General features: G+C 42.3%; 1 protein-coding gene and 1 pseudogene across 4 annotated transcripts in view; both read left to right on the top strand.

Moving 5' to 3' along the window:
• CALD1 (caldesmon 1) overlaps positions 1-24,001 on the top strand; it is a 210,585-nt gene that overhangs the window by 105,546 nt on the left and 81,038 nt on the right. The window contains exon 1 of one of the 3 annotated variants that reach the window (XM_080665723.1): positions 17,778-18,021. The exons of the other annotated variants lie outside the window; for them this stretch is intronic. Coding sequence (XP_080521849.1) covers positions 17,894-18,021 — 128 coding nt within the window. The 5' untranslated portion in view covers positions 17,778-17,893. Of the gene's footprint in view, positions 1-17,777; positions 18,022-24,001 lie in introns of those variants that run through there. 3 annotated transcript variants of the gene reach the window in all.
• On the top strand, positions 21,058-22,107 carry LOC308245958 (large ribosomal subunit protein eL21-like; annotated as a pseudogene). Its single transcript has 2 exons — positions 21,058-21,117; positions 21,642-22,107. The product of its transcript is annotated as a large ribosomal subunit protein eL21-like (transcript).

Genomic DNA, 24,001 nt, shown 5'->3' on the forward strand with positions numbered 1-24,001 from the left:
CTTTCAAAAGTCAGACAGAAAAAATGCTATAAAATGTTACCTGTCACTCTCCCTGGAGCCTATCGCCCCTAGAGAGGACTTAGGATGCCAACTGCAGATTAGAAGAAGCAAAGCCATTTTATATTTTCTTTCCCTGTAGTCACAAATTGAGGAGAAAATTCAAAAGATTTTAAATGATGGCTTTTTTCCTCACCCCAAAAGTCCTGCTTAATAGTCATCCTCTAGATTAGAAAATACCTTCCCAGAGGTCCCCAGTCAAAGCAACTGATTTCTCACCTTGGATTTCCCATAGCACCTTTTATCGATGTTAATTATTATCACTTATTTTATATATTTATTTGTTCACAGGTCTGTTTTCCCCAACAAATGGAAGGCAACTCTAGATTTAAAAACCAACAAACCGACAAAAAAACTACATTTTATTCACTTTTATTTCCCCAAAGGCTAGTATGCAATGTTGACTGAAGGAATGAACAGATACTTCAAACCCTGTCTGTGCACCAAGGCAGAGCTTTGCTCTATTTGCTAAGCTGGTTACGGGAAGGCAGAAATGTTATCGACCTTTGTGGAATTCCCCATGCACTGACACTACCCACCCCTTCCTTGGAATTCCATCCTTCCCTTGCTGAGCCACTGGGATTTTGACTTTATATCTCTTTCTCTAGAGATATGAAGAAACTCATCTCATGTATTTCTCTGGTTATTAAGGACTAGAGTCCCGATGCACGAAATTTGTGCAAGGATAGGCCTCACAGCCCCGGCCGCCTCGCAGCCCCAGCTGCCTCGCAGCCCCGGCTTCATCTGGAAGGTCGTCTGGAAGAATGTCCGGATGGTCGTTCTGCTGTTCGGCCGTTCAGTTGATTTGCATATTATGCTTTTATTATTATAGATCATTGGACTTCTACATCAGATAATTTTGACCATTATGCTTATTTAGTTGCATCATGAGGCAAATAATGTTTATATGGTGAGTCAGTTCCCTTTAGTTGGCCGACCTGCTCTAATACTCAAGTCCCTAGTGTTATTTGCAATTAACATGGGCATTGTAAGACCAGATAATCACCAAATTACAGGGTTTATACCAAACTCTCAGAAGTCCAACAGTGAACAAACTACATAATAAGAAATTTCTCTAATGAAAGACCAAGCTTGTGGTCTGGAGGAGTAAACTTCTTCAGTTAATCCCAGGATGGTCAACCTCACACCAGTATATATATATATATATATATATATATATATATATATATATATATATATATGTATATATATATATACATATATATATATATATATATATATATTTTTTTTTTTTTTTTTCTGAAATAGAGAACGCTTAACATACAAGTTGGGTCTCAAGTTTAAACTCTAACTAGTGGATTGTTTTCTAGTATTGGGATGTAGTAATAAATCAATTTTTTAAAAAAAGGAATAAAGAAAAGTATTAGGACCCAAGATTTTTTTAAATCCTCACCTGAGGATATGTTTTTATTGATTTTAGGGAGAGAAGACGGGAGAGAGAGAAAGAAACATCAATTGGTTGCCTCCCATCCACTCTCTGACTGGGGATGGAACTCCCCACCTAGGTATGTGCTCTGACGTGGAATTGAACCTGCAACCTTTTGGTGTGTGGGACTATGCTCCAACCAACTGAGCCACCTGGCCAGGGCAGAACCCAAGATTTTTTAACCGAGATATGGGGGTTTGATTTTTTTCCCCAGTAAAATGGAGCAATTTTTTTTTTGCTTTTATAGAGTTTATAAACCTCAAAAAGTACTGTTTAGAAGAAAAGGGAGTATTTCTAAGTAACTGTTAGTCAAATCTCTAAATTAAAATTCAGATTAATTCAGCTAACATTGACTAGGTATGATATATATGTTCTATAGTAGGCATTGAGTTTCTTAATTATACAAGTGTACCCTTTGGTTAATTTATTACCCTAAAATTTATAATTAAAATAAATTTAGTGAACTGAAACACCTAGAAACACTATAAAATAGCCTTGGAATTCAAGCTTTTCATTTTTAATTCTTTTACCCACTGGGAGAGAGTCAGAAGGAAAGATAATTTGAAGTTATCCTGGGAAGACTCGAAATTCTAAAATACCTAGGAGAATCTCGAATTACATCAGCCCTCGCTACTTTGCAACATGTTTTAGAAAGCTGAATGCATATTTCAGGTCACTGGCTTTCAAATTAGAAGTGACTGTCCGCTACTTTTTGTATAAGTATCATCTATTTTACTTTCTTTGCTGTCTTCATGAGGTTTTAAAATTAAAAAGCTTTCCAGATGGCTTTTGGCTTTTAAATAAGGAAAATGAAACTGGTTTTTCTTATTAAATGTTTTCACTAGAAAACCTTCCGGGTTCTATTCTATAAATTAATGAGCCGAGAAGAGCTCCATTTGCTTTTCCTTCCTTGACCCTAATAATAGCTGGTTTCATTGCTCAGGAACTTCAAACTAAAACAGCACCCTAAAGCGGAAAGCTTTCTCCTAGTCTGTTTCTATTCTCTTCTTAAGCTGCCACCACAAAAGCACCCAAGAATTCTACCAAAAAACATTTCAAATAAATTCAACACATAAGTGTCCTATCGTGGTAGGTCTCCCAGATGTTAGCAAGTGGGTATAACTGAAATCTGTTGTCTTCGTCAGTTTGGGGTGCTAAACAGAATACCATAGACGGGGTGGCTTAAAAAAGAAACAGTTATTTCCTACAGTTGTAGAGGCTGGGAAATTGAGGATCGAGGTCCTGGCAGATCCCAGTGTCTGATGAGGGCCGACTTCCTCCTTTGTAGTTGACTGTCTTCTTGTAACCTCACATGGTGGGGAGAGAAAAAGCAAGATTTCACATGTCTCTGATTATAGGGACATTAATCCCATTCTTGAGGATTTCACCCTCATGACCTAATTGCATCCCAAAGGCCCACCTCCCATTAACACATTGGGGGTTAGGATTTCAACATATGAATTTGGGGGGACTCAAACATTCAGTCCAAATCATCTATGTCATTAGTAAATCTGAAGAATGAATGGGCCAGTAGACGAGGTCTGTCTTAATGCCAAGTCTAAGTCCAGGGTTGGCACTGGGCATCCAGGAATATCCAGATTAGATGGATAGACCTTGCACCTCAGGGCTTGTTCAGTCTTGTGACATGATTAGTATGCTCCCCACTAAGGGAGGTGTTTCCTCACCTCCTTGGCTTAGGTGAGGTGAGATTTCACCTCCCTTTTCTCTGACTCCACACTCCTGTTGCAGTCTCTGACGACTGTGAGTCTTCCTGACGTTCTGGCTGAGGGAACGGTGGTGCCTGGTTGGGAAATGAAAGCTCTCCAAGCACTAAAGAGTGATCTATCTTAATTAACTGGCATTTATTGGCATTATTTGTCATTCTGATGTATACATCAGTCTCTTATGAGTCTGTGAGCCAATCAGTGTCGACTTTAAGGACTCCCAAATTCCAGTTGCTGGTGCAGCAGAGCTTCTACATCGTGTACCATGATAAATATTCCAAAAAAGGCCACTCCATGGGAGCCTCTGGGAGCACCAGCCAACTGGCCTTCTTGGGCATCCCTATCCATTGTCCCTTTTGAACCTAGACAACAAATGACAAGTATTTATTGAGCATCTGCTACATGCTGAATGAACACTATTCTAGGCTGTATCAGATGCCAAAGAGGTGTTACAAAATATCCCTGCATGCAAAAAGGTCATAATTTACTTTAGTGAGAAAAGATATACACACACGAACAATGGATACATAAGATGGTGAATCCATTTCTCTTTTTGAACCTATGTATAGAAATCATAATCATATACTGATCCATGGGATCTATTAATTACAAAATAGGACAGCACCTTATATATATGACACCTAGTGTCATATATATAAGATAAATAATAAACACTATACTCAAAGTAGCCAAAGCACAAAATGGACTATTTCTCTCTTTTTTTAAAAAAATATTTTATTGATTTTTTTACAGAGAGGAAGGGAGAGAGATAGAGAGCTAGAAACATCAATGAGAGAGAAACATCGATCAGCTGCCTCCTGCACACCCCCCACTGGGGACGTGCCCGCAACCAAGGCACATGCCCTTGACCGGAATCGAACCTGGGACCCTTCAGTCCCCAGGCCGACGCTCTATCCACTGAGCCAAACCGGTTAGGGCAGGACTATTTCTCTTGCAATAAGAATAAATAGTATGCTTTAAGCCAGGTCTGACCTTCCCAGAAAAGAAATCAATATTTATTTAGACATTATATGGTATAACAGGAAAAAAAATCAGGATTTGATTCCAGCTATAAAAGTCATGTGTAAATTTATTATCCAGATGCATAAAGTGAACAGCAGAAAATAAGTTTATGGAATAGACATATTTAGATACTTTTAACAAGAGCGGTACACATTGAGGTTTCTGTGGCTTGTGAATGAATACACTCCCTTTGAAGATCTGACTTTTCCTCTACACTAAAAATATATTCTTAAAGTCCCCATGATAACTTTCTTATTTTCCTTCACAGTTTAATTGTATCTATGATTAAATCTATATTCTAAAGTATGTCACAAAGGCCTAGATTCAGTTTCCTATGGATAGAAATTATATCCTTCTTATATATACTTCTTTCCTAGAATTACTGTTTTCACTGAGACAGACCCAGGGTTATATGGACATACACCAGCAACCATTCATTCAAGAAACTGATGTCAGAGCAGTACTATTTTGAAGCATTGTTTGATTGTTTTATTTTGGGGGGTGGTGGAGAGAATTGACTTCTTCAAAAAATTTTTTTTCACCTAGCTTGGCATGCCTCAGTGGTTGAGCCTCAACCTATGACCCAGAAGGTCAAGGTTCGATTCCCAATCAGGGCACATGCCTGGGTTGCAGGCTCAACCCCCCCAGTGGGGGGTGTGCAGGAGGCAGCCAATCAATGATTCTCTTTCATCATTGATGTTTCTCTCTCTCTCCCCCTCCCTTCCTCTCTGAAATCAATAAAAATATAGAAAAAAATTAATTATAGTTGACATTTGATATTATTTTATATTTGTTTCAGGTGTTAAGCATAGTGATTTAAAAATTATAAAATGTATGAAGTCATCCCCCAATAATTCTAGTACCCACCTGACACCATACATAGTTATTACAATATTATTGACTATATTCTCTATGCTGAGCTTTACATTCCCATGACTGTTTTGTAACCAATTTATACTTCTCAATCCCTTCACCTTTTTCACCCAGCCCTATCTGGCAACCCTCAGTTTGTTCTCTGCATCTATGAGGCTGTTTCAGTTTTGTTTGTTCATCTATTTTGTTCTTTAGATTCCCCATGTAAGTGAAATCATAAGGTATTTATCTTTGTCTAACTTATTTCACTTAGTATAATACTCTCTAGTTCCATCTATGTTGTTACAAATGGTAAGATTTCATTCTTTTTTATGCCTGAGTAATATACATCTTTCTTATGCACTCACCTATTGATGGGCCACCTGGGTTACTTCCATATCTTGGCTATTGTAAACGATGCTGCAATAAACAGAGGGGAGCATATATCTTTTCAAATTAGTGTTTTGGATTTCTTCAAATATATGCCCAAAAGTGGAACTGCTGAGTCATAATTTTCTTTAAATTTTTGAAGAACCTCCACATTGTTTTACATAGTAACTCCACCAGTTTATAATCCCACAAAGAGTGTACAAGCGCTCTCTTTTCTTCACATCCTCGCCAATACTTGCTGTTAGTTGATTTATTGATGATAGCCATTCTGACAAGTGTGAGGTGATTTCTCATTGTTTTAATTTATATTTCTCTGACAATTATTGAAATTCAGGATCTTTTTATATGTCTGTTGGCCATGTGTAGGTCCTTTTGAAGAAGTGTCTTTTAAGGTCCTCTGCTTATTTTTTAATTGGATTGTTTGATTTTTGGGTGTTGAGTCCTATGAATTCTTTATAAACTTTGGATATTAACCCCTTACCAGATGCATCATTGAGTAGACTGGCTTTTTGTTTTGTTAATGGTTTCCTTTGCTGTGCAAAATTTTTTGTTTGATATAGTCCCATTTGTTTCTTTTTCTTTCTTTTTTTTTTTTTTTTTTTGCCTCACCCTAGAACAGGAGTGGGGAGCCTTTTTTTCTGCCAAGGGCCATTTGGATATTTGTAACATCATTCATGGGCCATACAAAAATATCAACTTAAAAATTAGCTCTAGCTGGTTTGGCTCGGTGGATGAAATGTTGGCCTACGTGCGGACTGAAGGGTTCCGGGTTCAATTCTGGTCAGGGTACATGCCCGGGTTGCGGGCTCGATCCCTAGGAGGGGGCGTGCAGGAGGCAGCCTATTGATAATTCTCTCTCATCATTGATGTTTCTATCTCTCTCTCCCTCTCCCTTTCTCTCTGAAATCAATAAAAATATATATTTTTTAAATTAGCCTGCTATATTTGATCAAACATTTAATTAACTCACCCTAATGCCTTGGCAGGGCCAGACCAAATGATTTTGCAGGCTTTATATGTCCCGGGGCTGAACGTCCCCCACCCCTGCGCTAGACGATATATCAGAGAAATGTCCAAAAGTTTACTGCCTATGTTTTTTTCTAGAAGTTTTATGATTTTGGGTCTTACATATAAGTCTTTAATCCATTTTGAGTTTATTCTTATATATGGTATAAGAAGGTGATCTAGTTTCATTTTTTTTTTTTTGGCATATATCTGTCCAATTTTCTTAACACCATTTATTGAATAGACTGTCTTTACCCCATTGTATGTTCTTGCCTCCTTTGTCATAGATAAATTGACCATATTGGTATAGGTTTATTTCTGGGCTCTCTATTCTGTTCCATTGATCTATGAATGTTTTTATGCCAATATGATGCTGTTTTGATTATTATAGCCTTGTAGTATAGTTCAGTGGTTGGCAAACTCATTAGTCAACAGAGTGGCAAACCACGGCTCACAAGCCGCATGTGGCTCGTGAGCCACGGTTTGCCGACCACTGGTATAGTTTAATATCAGATAGCATGATACCTCCAACTTTGTTCTCCTACCTCAAAATTACTGTGGCCATTTGGGGTCTTTTATGGTTCCATATAAATTTTAGGAATATTTGTTCTACTTCTGTGAAAAGTGTCATTGGTATTTTGATAAGGATTGCATTGAATCTAAAGATTGCTTTGGGCAGTATAGATGTTCTAACAATGTTATTTCTTTCTATTCATGAGCATGGTATATTCTTCCATTTAAGTTTCTTTTTTCAATGTTTTATAATTTTCTGAGTATAGATCTTTTATCTCCTTGGTTAAATTTATTCCTAGGTATTCTTCGATGCAATTATAAATGGGATTGTTTTTAAAGTTCTCTTTCTGGTAGTTTATTATTGGTGTATAAAAATGCAACCAATTACTGAATATTAATTTAGTATTCTGCTACTTTACTGAATTCATTTATCAATTCTAAAAGTTTTTTGGATAAATCTTCAGAGTTTTCTCTACATCATATTATGCCCTTTGCAAATAATGACAGTTTTACTTCTTTTCTAATTTGGATGCTTTTTATTTCTTTTTCTTGTCTGATTGCAGTGGCTAGGACTTCCGACAGTATGTTGGATAAAAGTGGTGAAAGTGGACAAGGCTTTTTTGTTCCTGATCTTAAGGAAAGTGCTTTTAGTTTTTCCCCATTGAGTATAATGTTAGCTGTGGATTTGTCATATACGGCCTTTATTATGATAGGGTATGTTTGCTCTATTCCCGCTTTATTTAGAGTTTTTATCATAAATGGGTACTGGATTTTGTCAAATGCTTTTTCTGCCTCTCTTGATATGATCATATGATTTTTATCCTTCATTTTGCTTATATGGTACATCATGTTAATTGATTGCAGATATTAAACCAGCCTTGCATCCCAGAAACAAAACCCTCTTGATCATGGTGTATGATCTTTTTAATGTATTTCTGTATTTAGTTTGCTAATGTTTTGTTGAGGATTTTTGCAACAATGTTCATTGGGATATTGGCCTATAACTTTCGTTTTTTTGTAGTGTGTTTGTATATTTTTGGAATCAGGATAATGGTGGCCTCATAAAATGAGTTTGGGAGCTTTCCCTTCTCTTGAATTTTTTTTGGAATAGTTTGAGAAGGATAGGTGTTAATTCTTCTTTGGATGTTTAATAAAATCCACCTGTGAAACCATTCTAGTCCAAAACTTTTGATTATTGGGAGTTTTTTTATACAGATTCTATTTTGTTGGTAGTAATCAGTCTGTTCAGATTTTCTGTTTCTTCCTGATCCAGTCTTAGAATATTGTGTTTCTAGAAATTTATTCATTTCTTCCAAATTGTCCACTTTGTTGACATATAATTATTGGTAATATTTTTTTATAATCTTTCATATTTTTGTGGTGTCATTTTTACTTCTCCCTCTTTCATTCCTGATTTTATTATTTGGGTCCTCTCTCTTTTTTCTTGATAAGTCTGGTTAAAGAGTCTCCCTTGTGTGTGCCTTCCTGTTGTAGGTGAACCTTGATTGCTGTTGGCACTTCAGTGGGTGTGATTGACACTCAGGTTGGCTGGCTGTGAGGATTGGCCACAATCATCGCATATGATCTGCTGTGTGGGGGCTGCCACCACAGAATGTAATTTGCCCCAACTGGGTCTGGTGCCTGCCAGGACCTCCCTTTGGGTCTGTCCCTTATGGAGCCAATTGAGTGATGCTCTGTTGGAGTCTGAAGCCAGTCACCAGGCATTTCAGGTCTCTTGGGAGGGACTCCAGGGCAGGTAATGTCAGATGCTGCCTATGACTGGCCCGAGGTTATCTGTTAGGAGCTACAAAGCAACCTGCAGTTGGTAGCTGCTTTTGCTGGGCCTGGATGAATGTTGGAGAGGCCACACAGTAAACCGAGGCCAACTGCTGGGTACTGCACCTGGGATAGGTCAGCAAAAGCCAAAGGCACCTTGAGATCTGCCACTGCCTGCCAGTGCTCCATAAGGCTCAGCTGCTGAACAGATCCTTGGGCAGAATTGATTGCATGGAAGATGACTGGATCAGAAAACTATGGTACATCTACACAATGGAATACTATGCTGCCGTAAAAAAGAAGGAATTACTACCATTTGTAGGCACTTGGATGGAATTAGAGAACATTATGCTAAGTGAAATAAGCCAGTCAATGAAAGAAAAATACCACATGATCCCACTCATTTGGGGATAATGAAAAACATTATAAACTGATGAACAAAAAGATAGTTACAGAGGCAGTAAAGCATCAAACAGACTGTCAAATTACAGTGGTAAGGTTAGGGAGAGGTGGGGGAAATAAGAGATCAACTGAAGGACTTATATGCATGTATATAAGAGTAACCAACGGATGCAAAACATTGGGGGGTGAGGGCATGTATGGGAGTGGGGTGGGGGTGGGGGGCAATGGTAAGATATGTACACATATAATACCTTAATAAAAATTTGGAAAAAAAAAAAAGAATTGATTGCATGGAGTCACCAGGGTTGGGTGAGTTGTGTTCACCAAGTTAATACAGATTCAGATTTGTTACCAGTTCTGGGCCTAAGGCCACTCATCAGAAGTTTCAAGATAGCCCTAGCCAGTGTGATTCAGTTTGGAGTACTGTCCCGTACACCAAAAGATGGCAGGTTCGATTCCCAGTCAGGGCACATACCCAGTTTGTGGGTTCAATCCCTAGTCAAGGTGCGTGCAGGAGGCAAGTGATGGATGTTTCTCTCTCACATCAATGTTTCTCCCTCTCCCTCTCTCTCAATGGGGGAAAAGAAACGAGACACCTGTAATACTTTCAACAATAAAGATAAATTTAAAAAATAATGAAATAATAAATTTAAAAAAACTAAAAAGAAAAAAATGTTGCAGGGTACACTGATGCCAGCTGCCACTTGCCTGCAGCCTGCCACCCTTTGTGGTGGGGTGGTGTCTCAAGGAGTCTTCAGGGTGGAGCTAGTGGAGTGTATCAGGCTAGTGCAGATTTATATTTGGTCACATGGAGGAGAGCTCAACATAGGGACGCATATGGCAGCTGTCCCTCCAGCCTTCACCCTGAAGCCACACATCTGAGTTTCTCCCTGTATGTGTCTGACACCCCCTATACTTGTCAGAATTCCTTGAGTGTTTTTTAAGAAAGACTGCAATGCAGGCCCAGGCCTGTTATTGCCGAAAGAACCTGGGGCCATGTGCAAGCTGGGTAGGCTGAATCTCAGGTAGTCCTCAGGGTGGAGCTAGTGGAATTCACAAAGTTAATGCAGACTCAGATTTGGCCACTCAGGAGAGAGGCTCAATACAGCGAGGATGGCAGCTATCCCTCCAGCCCTCACCCCGAAGTCACACAACTCAGTTTCTCCCTGTGTGTCTCTGGCGCCCCTGGAGCCACTGCCCCTCCGCCTCCGCAGGAGCCCAAGGTGAGTGCCTAGGAGCGACAGTTTGTGTGCTGGTGTTTTCAGAGGACACCTAAGGGTTCCAGCAGCCTTCTGTTTTTATTGATTCTAGACAGAGGGGAAGGGAGAGGGAGAGAGAGATAGAAACATCGATGAGAGAGAAGCATCGATCGTCTGCCTCCTGCACACCCCTACTGGGGATCGAGCCCACAACCTGAGCATGTGCTCTGACCTGGAATCAAAATGGTGACCTCTTGGTCATCGCTCAGCCCCTGAGCCACACAGGCCGGGCCTCCCTACCAGTCTCGATGTGACTTTCTCTTTATGTCCATCTGTCCTTCTGTTCAGATGGTTATCCAGGTTGATTTTTTTATAACTTAGCTGTCATTTTCAATGTGTCATGGGAGGAGGTGAATACAGTGTCTACTTACTCCACTCTCTTGACTGGAACTCAGAATCTATTTCTGTTTCATGATATTGAACATGTGCTTCCTGCTGGAGGGCAGAGGGGAGTGGGATACATACTTCTTCAAGAGAGAAACTTTTCTCTCCAGAAAAAGAAAATAGTTCAGCTGGTAAAAAAACACACAATAAAAACCCAGATTTTAAAAAGAGTTTAGACAGTAGACCTAAATAATTGTTACAAGAGTTTAAGTAGAAATGAGGGTCCTCACTGCAAGTTAGTTGGAGGGGCTGATTCATACATGAGAACATAACTATTTATCAAATGCATGCAAACAAGGATGGCTCAAACCTTCTCCTCTATCCTCCTAAGATTATAAATTACAAAGAAATACCATCAAACCTAGTAAGACTTCATGGAGGTGGGGCCAGATACTGGTTCTTTTAGAATTTACTATAGTTCAGAGAAGCAAAGAATCTTGGCAAAAAGAGAAGGACCATCTTTGTCTCATAAGGGCAGAAAGCTTCAAATGGTGGCAAATGCCAGCAAGCTTTTCCTTGAATAAACGTTCCCTTTAGGTAGATGTTAGGGTGTATTGCACTGATTGAAGATGTGTGTTCGATGGCCAGTGGGGATATAACCAGAGGTCAGGGTATGGCTGAGGGGAAGAATTAGCAAAGGAATGCTGGGACTCAAAGTTTGGCCTGGGAAAGGGAAAAAAATGCCTTTTTTTTTTTTTTTTTTTTTTTGCCTGAACGGTAGTATCATGATCAGGGAACCTGCATTTCACCATGAAAAATACAAAAGCATCAAGACAGCGCGAAAGGACATCTCACTCCCACACTCCCATCCCGTCTCATCCTAGAGCCAAATCCACACTCTGGTGGCATTGATGATGGTCCCCCTGGGGTGAGAGCAGAGATGGAAGGGGCAGCGGAGGGGAAGAAGCGTTCGAAGAAAGTGGATTGGGCAGAAAGCAGATTCAGAAGAACAGCTGCCTCCAAGTGGGCAGCAGGAAATACTGGCCTAGAACACACAGGGCTCAGTTACGGTAAACGGTTTTTTCTGAGGCTGGATGGTGATGTTTGTTATAGTTTCCTTATTCCTTTTAGTTTGTTTAAAAGATTTCAAAATAAAATTTCATTTTAAAAAGGTACAGAAATCTTATAGCTGTCACCCATGTATCTTCCATTAGAATCTGCCCCTGGCTATCAGTAAATCCCATGTAATTCCATAAATAATATAACTGAGCGCTCCTGCTCCTGCAGGACTACCACCCCAACCCCAATAAAAATGCTTTTGAACAAGCTCCCTCTGATTGCTTCTGGGAGTCTGTCTCGCACAAGCTCACGAATGGCACTCCACCACCATGTGTCACCTCCATGGCTTCCTGCTGCTAGGCCCCTGCGTCAGTGAGGCCCTGCCCCCCTCTGTCATGAAGTAATCTGTGCAGGACCCTCCAGTGCCACTGCCCTGAGGCCCACCTGACCCTGGGCCTCTGAGTCACTCTGTCTCATGCCCTTGAGATAGATGCAATCTTTCAAGATTCCAAAGCGGCCGTGCATTCCTTTCAGTTCTGCACAATTCCGAAACCATGCTGTGCTTGCTCTGTAGTGAAGCAGCACTAGTGACTCTCTCTTCTGCTCTGTGACTCTTGGTCACCTGGACATCGAGGCTTGGCTTAGGCTCAGAAAACAGCCTCCGCTTCCCTGTAGCCTATGTTTCGCAGACATATGGCAATGGGGCTGGGCTGAGGGATCAATGCCAAGGCAAAATAACTCCCCAGGCCCCCCTGCAAGTTGTCTCCCTAGGCCCACGCACCACTCAGACATACAGTTCCAATGGTGGGCACAGGCGAGGCCACCATTCACATCACTGAACCTCAATCACAGAAGAGAATAAATTAACTTGATCAAGGCCATGAAGCCATGTGCATTAATTCCTTGATGCAGCACATCTATTACAGAAGGCCTATTCTGTACCAGGCACTGTGCTAACAGGGGTGAGAGAGGGTCACACAAATGAGTAAGATATGATCCCCCTCCTCAAAGAGCTCCAGCCTACGGAGAGACAAAAATATATAAGCACAGTATTAGTGCAATCTAGAAACTTGAACGCTATGTTGCCTCAAATAGATCATTGGACTTCCCACCGATTGAAATTCAGGGAAGGGCTCTTTGAAAGGTCTGTCCTCCCTTTTTGAAATCAGGGTATGTGCCTCTCAGTTTTCTATTTATGTTACCAAGAGCTTAGTCAGACACGACAAATGCAATCCAGAGTATCATGGAAGAGTGGGGAAAAATGGGCCGCTAAACAGTAGGACGTTCTCTATTATTAAAGGCAAATAATAAAAAAAAATTGCTTTAAGATAAATACTGGAAATAGACTAATTAAGTAGGAAAAAAATGAATTTAGTTTTTGAACAAAAATGAATGAATGATCTCTGTAAGAGACGCTGTTGTCAGTACGAAATGATGGTAGGCCGTGTTAACAGGAATGTGGTGGGCAGCACTGGGACTTCGTCCAGGCACAGGCAACCTTGGTCAGCCTTTATTGTGTCCAATTTTGGTTTCTTGTTGAAAGAGTTGTTATATTTCAGGCTGATATTAAAAGAATGGAAAATCGGCATTGGCATCAAGCCTAGAAAAGATGAGACTAAAGGATGACTTCATACCTGTGGCCGTAATAGAGATAAGTGGATTTCTATTTTGGCAATGAGAAGTTCAATAGCAGAATAAATTAGCGTAAAGGTGGTTAAACACTGGCACCTTGGTAACAGGATGTCACCTTTGAAGTGTAGCACTTTAGCTCTCCTGCTTTCAGAGTATGGTCACTTGCTATCTTGTATTAAAATTTTTGTATACATATGTCCGTTCAGGTCTGACCTTATCTTTGGATCCTCCACAGCACTTATCTAGCCGACTTGCTGGGGGAGCATGCTGGGACAAAACCATGGACACCATTGTAGGGGAGATAGGACAGTGTAGCAACTGGAGACATGTTACGGGTCTAGACAAAGACCAGGCAAAGAATGATTCAGAGAATTTGTCCACAGATGCCTTAAGGACTCTAGCCAAGGACAGGGGGTGGCACAGGAACATTAAGATGAGGGATAAGCAGTAACTTCCCATACATTCATTTCTTCACCCCCTCCAGCCCACCACATATTCCTAAAGGAACACACAGTGAAACAACGAAGACAATAGCGGAGAAGATGGGGAAGAAGAGAAAGGAAAGAAGAAAGAGATGCGTCTGTCCTTCTGCACAGGGAGATGGGTAAAGGGAGGAGGATTTCATGAGAAGACTTGATAGGAGGACCCATTAGAAAAGCAATACCACAGGACACCACAAAGCAATATAGTTTCAATGATTATGTCCAGTGCCTGGGGTAGGGAAGCGGGGAGGGAGGGAGACATCATCAGCCGTGGAAGGAAGATGATTAAGGGCCAAGGAAAGGAAGAAAGAGGTTCTGCCTGCCATTATGTACAGTAGTTAGCCCCTCACCTCCATCTCTATTCAGCCCATGGGGAGCAGCTGTCTGGGCAAGGTCTTTTGCCTCATGCTAAGAGTATAAAGTCTATGAATTTCTTTATAAGAAAATTTTTCCTTAAGAGCCTTTTTACAAAATGCGTTTAAATTACTTGAACTGTTGAGTAGATTTTCTTTGGGTGTAAGTTGCGTTTCTGTAGGAGGTAAGCGTGTGTGTGTGTGTGTGTGTGTGTGTGTGTGTGTGTGTATGTGTGTGTGTGTGTGTATGTGTGTGTGTGTATGTGTGTGAAGTGCATGAGAGCACTTCCCACATACCTCTCTTCTCCCTCGGGAATTGCTCCAAGGTGGAAGCCGTTCTCCACCACTGCAGACGGTAAAGTCTGGAACAGATCATATGGCCCAGACTCCTACCTCCATGAAGGAAAGTTATTTTTTCATCATATTTTATTAATGAAGGACCACCCCGTGGTGGGAGCTATTCCTTTCTATTTCACTGACCTCCCTCAAACATTCCTAGTTTAGAATCTCTTTGATGAAAAATTAGACAAAATATCCAGAAATGAAGGGTGCTGTGAGTCATTTGAGAGTGGCCCAGACGCCCATTTCCCCCTTAGTCAGTCCTGAAATGTCATATGTGTGACACCTACTATCTTGCTAAAGGATGATGGGCCCAGTTGTTCATGGTGCCAATCCATGATCATTCAGTTCTCAGAGACAGTTCTGGAAGCGGGACTCTGAGCACCCACCCATCTGTGCTACACAATGAAAGCACATACGCCTGTCGGTCTCTGCAGGATCTGAACACTGTTCACAAATTACCTTCTGGTATGTCCTTCCTAATTCCTCTCACCTTGCCACTCCGCCCCAGCCAGCAGACCTCAGGGGCTCCTTAGAAGCCATGGCCCACTCCAGCCTGCTCTCATCCCCTGCCTCTCCAGTGTAGCTGCTCCCTGCTCGCCCCACACTGGGGATCGAGCCCACAACCTGGGCATGTGCCCTTGACTGGAATCAAACCCGGGACCCCTCAGTTCGAAGCTAGGGCTTCTCTCTCCACTCTTGTTATGTCAGTTCCCTGCCAGGTAGCATGAGTTTGGACACCCATGAGTTTTGCTATCTCAAACTAAAGGCAGACAGCTACTTCCCAGATGTATTCATTCCCTTAATGACAAGGGGCCAACTAAGGGTGCCTGGGACTTCCCTATCCCTATCCTTACGACTTGGACAATCGCTTGGTGGGTGGCTTTATACAGCTGGCCATCAGCATACTTTTAGTACCTGAATGCCTGCCTGCATAGTAGCAGAAGTTACTAAATTCTTCCCCTCCGATGTGGAAACTTAAGCAGTGTGTATGTGAATGGTGGTGGAGGAGGTTGGGAGGTGGGGAATCTGACTGCCCTGAAAGAACCACAGAATTTTTCACACGATCTTATGGGCTTATTTTGAATGTGCCAAAATTACATTTGTCACCTCAGAATTGGAAGGGGGTGGGGGATCGGGAGATGAAGTGTATTCCCATGCTCAAATGAGCCCCATAAGCAAATGTATTTGTTTTCTATCGCTGCTGGAACAAGTCACCGCAACCTTGGTGACTTCAGACAGCACAAACTTGTTATCCACTGCTGTAAAGGTTACAAGTCCAGCACAGGTCTGCTGGCTATAATCAAGGTGTGGGTGGGGCTGCATTCCTCTCTGGAGGCTCTAGGGGAGAACCCATTCCCTTGCCTTTGCAGCTAGATCCTGCCACACTCCTGGACTCTTGGCCCCCTTCCTCCGCCTTCAGCGCCAGTGAGGGGTGTATCTCTCTGGCCATTCTTCTATCCGGGTAGTCCTATCTCCCTCAGACCACGCCCGAGGGTTCTCTGACTTTGAAGACTCATGTGATTAGACTGAGCACATCTGGATTAATCCAAGATAATCTCTCCATCTCGAAGCCTTTGACTTAATTACATCTAAAGTCTCTGGCCATGTAAAGTAACATATTCACAAACTCTGGGGATTAGGACATGAATGTTTTTGGGAGAACATTATTCTGCCTGCCACAGCAAGCCCCTGAAGTTTTTGAAGGGAAAAATGAAATGGGCAAAATTCGGTAGAAAGGAGAGTAGCAAAATGCCTTGACACATGTTTCTATCTCAGCTCTGGAGCGATAAACTTATGCCAAGTCAGTGAGAGTGAGTGTCTCCTTTACGTTACATAGTCAGTATATGTTGAATGACAATATACATAATCAAAAAGATATGTAAATGTGTATGTGCATTATGATATCTTGAAATAGTTAACTCTGAAGTTCATTAAACTGTATTACTCTATAAATTATGACTGTGATGACAGCCTAGTATTTAAGTAGGAAAACAACCAAATTTTTCTAGGTCGTTGAAGTGAAGAGAGCATTTCACCTAATTAAATTAAACTTCTTTACGCTGAGCACAGAGGAGCTACTGAAGTTCTCCATAGCAAATTGTTTAATGTTCTGTGCTTCTGTGTCCTTGTTTGTGACACAAAGCTGTAGCCCTTGAAGATGTTTTTCATTCTGTGAAGGGGCCCTCGATGTGTGAAGCGGATTGCTTCTCCTGCTATTTCCCAAAAGGACCATCTTAACCTTCCATTGTGAAGATCTGAGTTGTTCTCCTTTGACAGAAAGCCAGTCCCATCAGCAGCTTGGTGCCCCAGCACCAATCTGTTCATTGCTTATTAGAGATAAAGAAATGTATCCATAACTCATGCCGAGATGAGTGTCATCTCCAGGTAGAGCCAACACCACCCCATCCTCAGGGGCTCAAATTTGGTTGCTTTCCAAGCTGTTGCTGACCAGGCTCCCTTGCCCAGCGTGGCTGATAAGATCACTAGCAGAGCGCCATGGGTGCAGACTGGGCTGCTGTTGCAACATATGCCGGGCAGGCTGCCGCCCCATTTCATGGAGGGGTATGAGCACCCCATGTCCTATATAACCCAGTTTATCTCTGATTGGCAGTCTCTCTTCTTCCCTTCGCCTTTGCTTTGCATTTTTATATCATGCATCTTTCCCTGGAAATAAGGGATACAAGGAGCTTCTCAGATTTGATTTCTCAGTGGGAACTGTTTGCTTTGGAAGCCACCTACACCAACGCTAATTGAGAACAGAGCTCAGAATGAGGGCCTGAGAACTGCACTCCGTGAACTTTTTCGGTGGGCTGACTTCCGTTGATCTCTTCAGCATTGGATCGTGTATGCAAGTGATTCCATGATCCCTATTTTCCACATGGATCAGTGTCTTTTCCTTTAAGCAGTTCTCTACCTTGGGATAATTCATTGTAATTAATCATATAAAGTCTTCATCATGAAAGCTGCTGGGGATCCTGGCCCCTACTACCCAGTAATAACATTTTGGAAATCTCCAAGCAATCGGTGCCCTTCACCAACTAAACATGATGGGCTTCTATTAGAGAGATTACAGTAAAAAATAACAATCAGCTCTCTGATGATCCTATGCTGAGGGAAGGGTGGGGAGGAGTAGATTTGGCAGAGGACAAGCCCAGACTTTCGTCACAGGGACAGACCAAAAAGTGTTAACACAAAGGGAAAACACAGGAGCATCCTGCACACGGCACTTCAACCACAGATAACATGGCACCTCATGGGGCCCGGCCCCCACCCTGACCGCCAGAGAGTCTCAGCACCTCCAGCACCTCCGCCCCTTCCAGCTGCAGACATGCTCAGGGGATCCGGTTTGAAGGGAAGACGCAGCCTGGCCGCGCTCTCCCAGTGAGTGTTCACTTGCCTCTTTGGTTTAACTTTCTCCCTCTGTTTTTCTCTCTCTTTTTTTTTTTTTTTACAAAGGAATTGTTGTTGTAAAAGAAAAATTTGTGTTTAATTGTGGGAGTGGGAGAAAAAAAGAGAAATCAGCAGGCAAAGGGAGGCAGCGAGTATGTAAGTTTCAGACTGTATGAGACTTTCTGGTCTAAACTGTGCAGCTGTTCTGATTGGTTTCCATTTTTATGGGGGTATGTAGACCGTCACAGGGGTTTTTACCTAGGCACAGGGTTTCTCTGCTCCAGATACTGGCCCACAAAGCATTGTGTGTCTGAAGATCTGCTGTTAATTTAGGCCTGAGCCCTCTGCTCAGAATGATCCATTTGCAGGACTCAGATTTGGCTAAGGCACACATTGCCCAATCCTTAAAGTCAACAGCCCAAAGCCCTTAATATACTGACCATCTGACTGTGACAGAGAGAGACTGAGAGCACATGCTATTGATCTGGGAATTGCTGAGATAAGAGGCTCCAAGGTTTAGGATCATGAAATCCTGGAATGTTGAAGCTGGAAGGGGCCTCTAGGATTGTTTGCTGCAAGGCTCTCATTCTACAGACAAGGAAACGGAACCCAGAGCAGTAACTTAACTTACCCGGAGCCTGACAGCAGTCAGCAGTGAAGCCGTGTTTTTGTACTCGTAGGCAAGGTACCTCTTCACACTGGCGCTTGTGAGGTTTGGAAAACTTACTGAGTCTTGGAAAAAGGTACTGCGCGCGAGAGTAAGAACACCAAGTGGCCTTTCAGTAAATCTTTCCCATTTTTGAGAGTTTTGGCACCGATTCAGCATGACAATTGCTGTTCCAGTTGTTTCCAGCATTTGTGCAGCAGTTAATCAAATAAACAGAGGAACACACGGGGTCTTAAAAACGAGGCCCACATCTACTATGTTAGCAGATCTCTTGGATAACCGGTTTCTGTGGTCAGCTCAAAGGGATTTGAGAGGTTATCTGTGTCATTCAGTGGTTATCAAACTAGTTGGGCTTTTTTGTTTGTTTGGGGGTTTCTGTTAGAAATTTAGTGTTACGAGGAATTCTGTTCCCAAAAGGAGATGTTCTGTTAAATAGGTGGTTTTGGATCTAGAGCTCCTCATTCCCACTACACTCTCCAATCACGCCCCATTGCTCACCCCCCACACTCCCTGGGGCCCCCTTCTCTATCCACCCACCCTACCCACTGCATCAAAACTTGCTGGGAATCCTAGTTCTTCATGGAACAGTTCAGAAACCACTGATCTTGTTTAATGCCCCCATTTCCAATGAGGAAACTGAGGCACATGGTACATGAAAGGCTTTCCCGGTGCCACACAGCTGGTAAACAACAGAGCCTGGAATTCTAGGAAAAGATTCTCTCTCTCTCTCTCTCTCTCTCTCTCTCTCTCTCTCTCTCTCTCTCTCTCTGGTCCCAACTCTTTCCCCACCCCATCATGCCTGTGGTTCCTTGGTTCTATCACCGTACTTTCTCTGTGTCTATCCCACTCTTCTCGGCTCACTCTGTCATTTTCTGAATTTCAACAGTCATTGCCTCCCATCTGGACAATTGCAGTTGCCTCTCGTCTGGTCCCAGCCTCAGTCTCTCTCCCTTTTCAGATCCTGTCCCTGCTGCCCCCGCCTCCTCCTACCTTTGAGGATAGAGCCCACTCTCCTTAATATGGTATTCAAAGTTCTCCACAATTTGCCTTTAATGTTTCTTCCCATTCTGACTGCCCCGTCCTCTGGCCAAATCAGACCACTCATTGTTCCCCAAACTTATCATGTACAAGCCAACTCCATTCCCTGGCTCCGTCTATTCCCTACATGAGGAGCACCCCATGTGTCTTGGTTTCTTCATTGGAAATAGAGACATTAAACAAGATTAGGTTCTGAACTGTTCAATGCAGAACTTGGATTCTAAGGAAGTTTTGGTGGAGTGGGTAGGGTCGATGGGAGTGAAGAGATGGGGAGTGTGTGTGTGTCGGGGGGGATGAAAAACTCTATCTACCTCTTCTGCTTCTGACTTCCTTCCTGTTCTTCAAGGCCCTGATCAAATGCTACCTTCCTCCACAAGCCTTCTTCAGTTCCTCTTTTCTCTCCATGCTAATAAACCTTGTCCATCCTCCTGTTATTAGCCTTGCTCTGAAGTTAGTGGTGAGCATGCCTGTTCTCTCCATTATAGATGGTAATTCATTGGCGGGCAAGAACCATTTTAAATCTTTGAACCTTCCGTTTCCAGCATGGTGCTGATGTTCAAAATACCTTCTTTAAGTTTCCTGTTATTAGATAAACAAAGCAGCTCATCTAAGTTTCATTTGAATCATTTGAACACACAAAGCCTCTGCACCTTTTGCTTTGAAAGCAGTAGTAGGTTAAATGCCAAAGTGGGTGCCCAACAAAATGAATTCTAATTCCCTTTGCATTTGCATCAGATAATTATCAGTGTCATTACCTACAACTGCAAGATTGGCAGTGTTTTTTGTGTGTGTTTTTTAATGAGGCACATTAAAATTCCTGCATGTCAAAACCTACACAGAGCCATGTTATCTTTGGGAGCAGGTGTGAATGGCTCTTCAGTTCTTTAGAATTCAAGATGTTGCTTAATTCATTTCTAGTAAGATTATTGAGAGATTCTGTCACTTGTAGTCTAATATTTTCACCACTACCTTTCTCATTTTCTCAAAGCCCTAGTAAGTCTTCTTGAGTCAAGATTTTGGGTTTCTTGTTAATATTCATGCTTTATAGTCCATTAACAATTAAACTCATAAACAAGTATGCTCTGATGTATCCTGAGAATGAAAAAGTTTTGTTTTTGTGCAACACTTTGAAACAAATGTGGAAGGGTGTGTAAATTTTAAAACCATGGAATCAAAGAAACATAGGGAATTAGTTCATCCCACTGTTTTCTAAGGAAACTAAGATAAAAACATGGCAGGGAACTAAGTGATTGGCATCTATACTAATAATAGCCTAGGTGGTCATCACGCCTGATGCTGTGAGGCCCTCACACCGTCACAAGATGGCTGCTCGCACAGGGGAGCTGGGGCCCTGCAGCCGCTCAGCGCGGGGAGGCCTGGCGGTCTGGGCTCTGCACGGAGTGGAGGAGGCGTTTCGCGGCATCTCCCCTGCCTAACGTGGAGGAGGCGGGTTGTGGTGCAGAGTCCCCGCTGCCTCACGCTGGGGAGGTGGCGGCTACTCCACGCGGCTTCCGCCAGGGTTCCCACGCCCCGTGCCCACCATGGAGGAGGACCCAGGCTCCGGCCTTCCTCTTTGGGGCAATCCATCGAGGAGCCCCAGATGGGTGGGCGGGGCCTACCTCTTTGGGGCGATCCATCGCAGGGCTCCCATACTGTGAGAGGGCACAGGCCAGGCTGGGGGACCCCACTAGTAATTATATAAGATTCAGCAGAAATGATGGAAGAAATGTACATAACAATGTTCAGATTTGTAAAAAGTATAGGAATGCCTAGATTATCCAATCTTTTTGGGGAATATGGATGGCAAATTTCCAGCCTGCTGAATTTTATAACAAAAAAGCAATGTTTGCTTCCTTTCGGCCAGAACCGCCATCTTCCAGTAATTCGCCAAAATGACTAACAAAAGGGAAAGAGGAGAGGCACCCGCCATATGTTCTCTAGGCCTTTTAGAAAACATGGAATTGTTCCTTTGGTCACATACATGTGAATCTACAAGAAAGGTGATATTGTGGACGTCAAGGGAATGGGCCCTGTTCACAAAGGAATGCCCTACAATGTTACCCTGGCAAAACTGGAGGAGTGTCCAGTGTCACCCAGCATGCAGTGGGCATTATTGTGAACAAGCAAGTTAAGGGCAAGATTCTTGCCAAGAGAATGAATGTACGTATTGAGCATATTAAGCACTGTAAGAGCCGAGATAGCTTCCTGAAACGTGTGAAGGAAAATGACCAGAAAAAGAAGGAGGCCAAAGAGAAAGGCACCTGGGTTCACTGAAGCGTCAGCCTGCTCCACCCGGAGACGCACACTGTGTGAGAACCAATGGACAGGAGCCGGAGCTGCTGGAACCCATTCCCTGTGAATTCATGGCATGATAAGTGGGAAAAAATAAAAGACTTCTGTGCTGATAAAAAAAAAAAAAAAAAAGCAACGTTTAATAAAAACTCCCTCTTTCCCTTCTTTAAATTAGATATTACAACACATTTGAAACACTCTCCAGTTGGTGAGGATTGTCATTATGAATACAGTTTTTTAATCATGCTATGCAACAGTGATCCCTCCTTGGATAACAAGACTCCCATCCCTAAGTGGATGCAGTTACTAAGGGATATCCTCCCTCTTGTCATTATGTCTTTTGTTTCTTCTAATTGCTGGTAAAGTGCCCACCTCTAGGACCCCACTCTGTTCGGCTGTAGCCAAGGAATCAGTAAACCCCGTCTGTTAGAATTATGTTCAAAGTATAAGCCAATATGGAGGAGCAGGGAGGGGCCTTCTCTCCTACAGAGTAAAGGGCAAGTGAGTTTTGTGACTCTTGGTTTACTTACCAAACAGGCCAATTTTGCTCACTTTGAGGTTCAATGGTTGGTTTTAAATGATCGACTTTTCGGGGTCTCTTGCCTGGTGAAGAGTGAAATTATTAGTTGCTGTTTATGGATGAAAAAATAAGAAAGACAGTCAGAGAAACAGGTAATTGTGCTTTCCTGTGAGCACTCTACAAATAATATCATTGAATTGCTTGTGTGATGGCAACACCAACTCCTTATGGAGGTGCCTCAACTGTCTCCATGTGTCTTCCTGGCCACCAGGCCACAATCACACAGACGGGGGGTCGGTGGCCCCCGTCTTTTCCCTCCTTGTTGATGCTATTGGCACTGCTTCTTTCTCTTTCCCTCTCCTTGCCTTTGACCTATGCCTGTCCTTGAAATGAGCCCTCACTTCCTGCTGCTTCTCACATCTCTCCCAGCCCATGGTAAATGGCTTTGCAGCTGCAGGTCTAACCACAGCAAGAGGACTGGGGGGTGGAGAGGTGCTCCTCTGCCATCTGGAGGCTAATTTGCTCCTGGCCTCCTTGACTGGACCCGGGAGGATGTGTTTTTCCCATTAAAAGCGTAGCTTCAGTTCTCTTACCAGCTTGAGATATAACTTGGGTCTAAAAAGGTGGTTGTGGGCTGGCCTGAGATCCCAGCTGCCATGTGTAATGATGTTTGAAGTTCCAAAAACTAATTTGCAAATTAAGGTTCTTGAAACAAACTTTTCATAAATGCAGGACTGCCTGGATTCATTTCCAAGCCTAACTGAATTCGTAAGAGAAGCCTGAAAAAAATCTAAACCTCACTCATTTCTATGCATTTATTCAACAAATATTCATGAAGGCTTTTCCTGTGCCCGTGGGTGCTGCTGGACTAGGCACTAAGAACACAAAAAGATAAAACACAGGCTCCAGCTCTAAGATTATCTAATCTTTTCACCTCCCACCCACTGCAGGCATCTTTCTTCTGACCTTTCCCCACACCCACCACCCAAAGTTCCTTGCTCCCTTTGGGACCGTGGCTGCTCTCAGACCCAGCACAGCCTCTGATCAAGCATTAGCTACATCAGTCTTTTCCTGTTTTCTTTTTTCCTCTGATCCTCTGAAGGAAATACAAGTTTCTTTTAACTTATACTTAAATTAAAATAACCTTAAATGTAATAAACTTAAGTTTATTTTGTGACTCAGTACTATATACTAGTATATATATACAAACATATGTATTTGAAACAAATATTTCACAAAACAGTGCTCACTCTTGCTATGTACAATGCCCCCTGATATTTTTTATGTTGTACTACAGATTTTGTTTTAGCTTTATCGGTAAATTGTACACTGTGATGGTTTCATATATCTGTACCTTGTGAAAGGATTCCCACCATCAAGTTAATTAACACACTCATCACCTCCCATATTTACCTTGTTTTCTCTTTCTCTTTTTTTTTTTTTTTTTTGGTGAG

The sequence above is a fragment of the Plecotus auritus genome (genome assembly GCF_963455305.1).
Source record: "Plecotus auritus genome assembly, chromosome: 4".
Taxonomy (NCBI): domain Eukaryota; kingdom Metazoa; phylum Chordata; class Mammalia; order Chiroptera; family Vespertilionidae; genus Plecotus; species Plecotus auritus.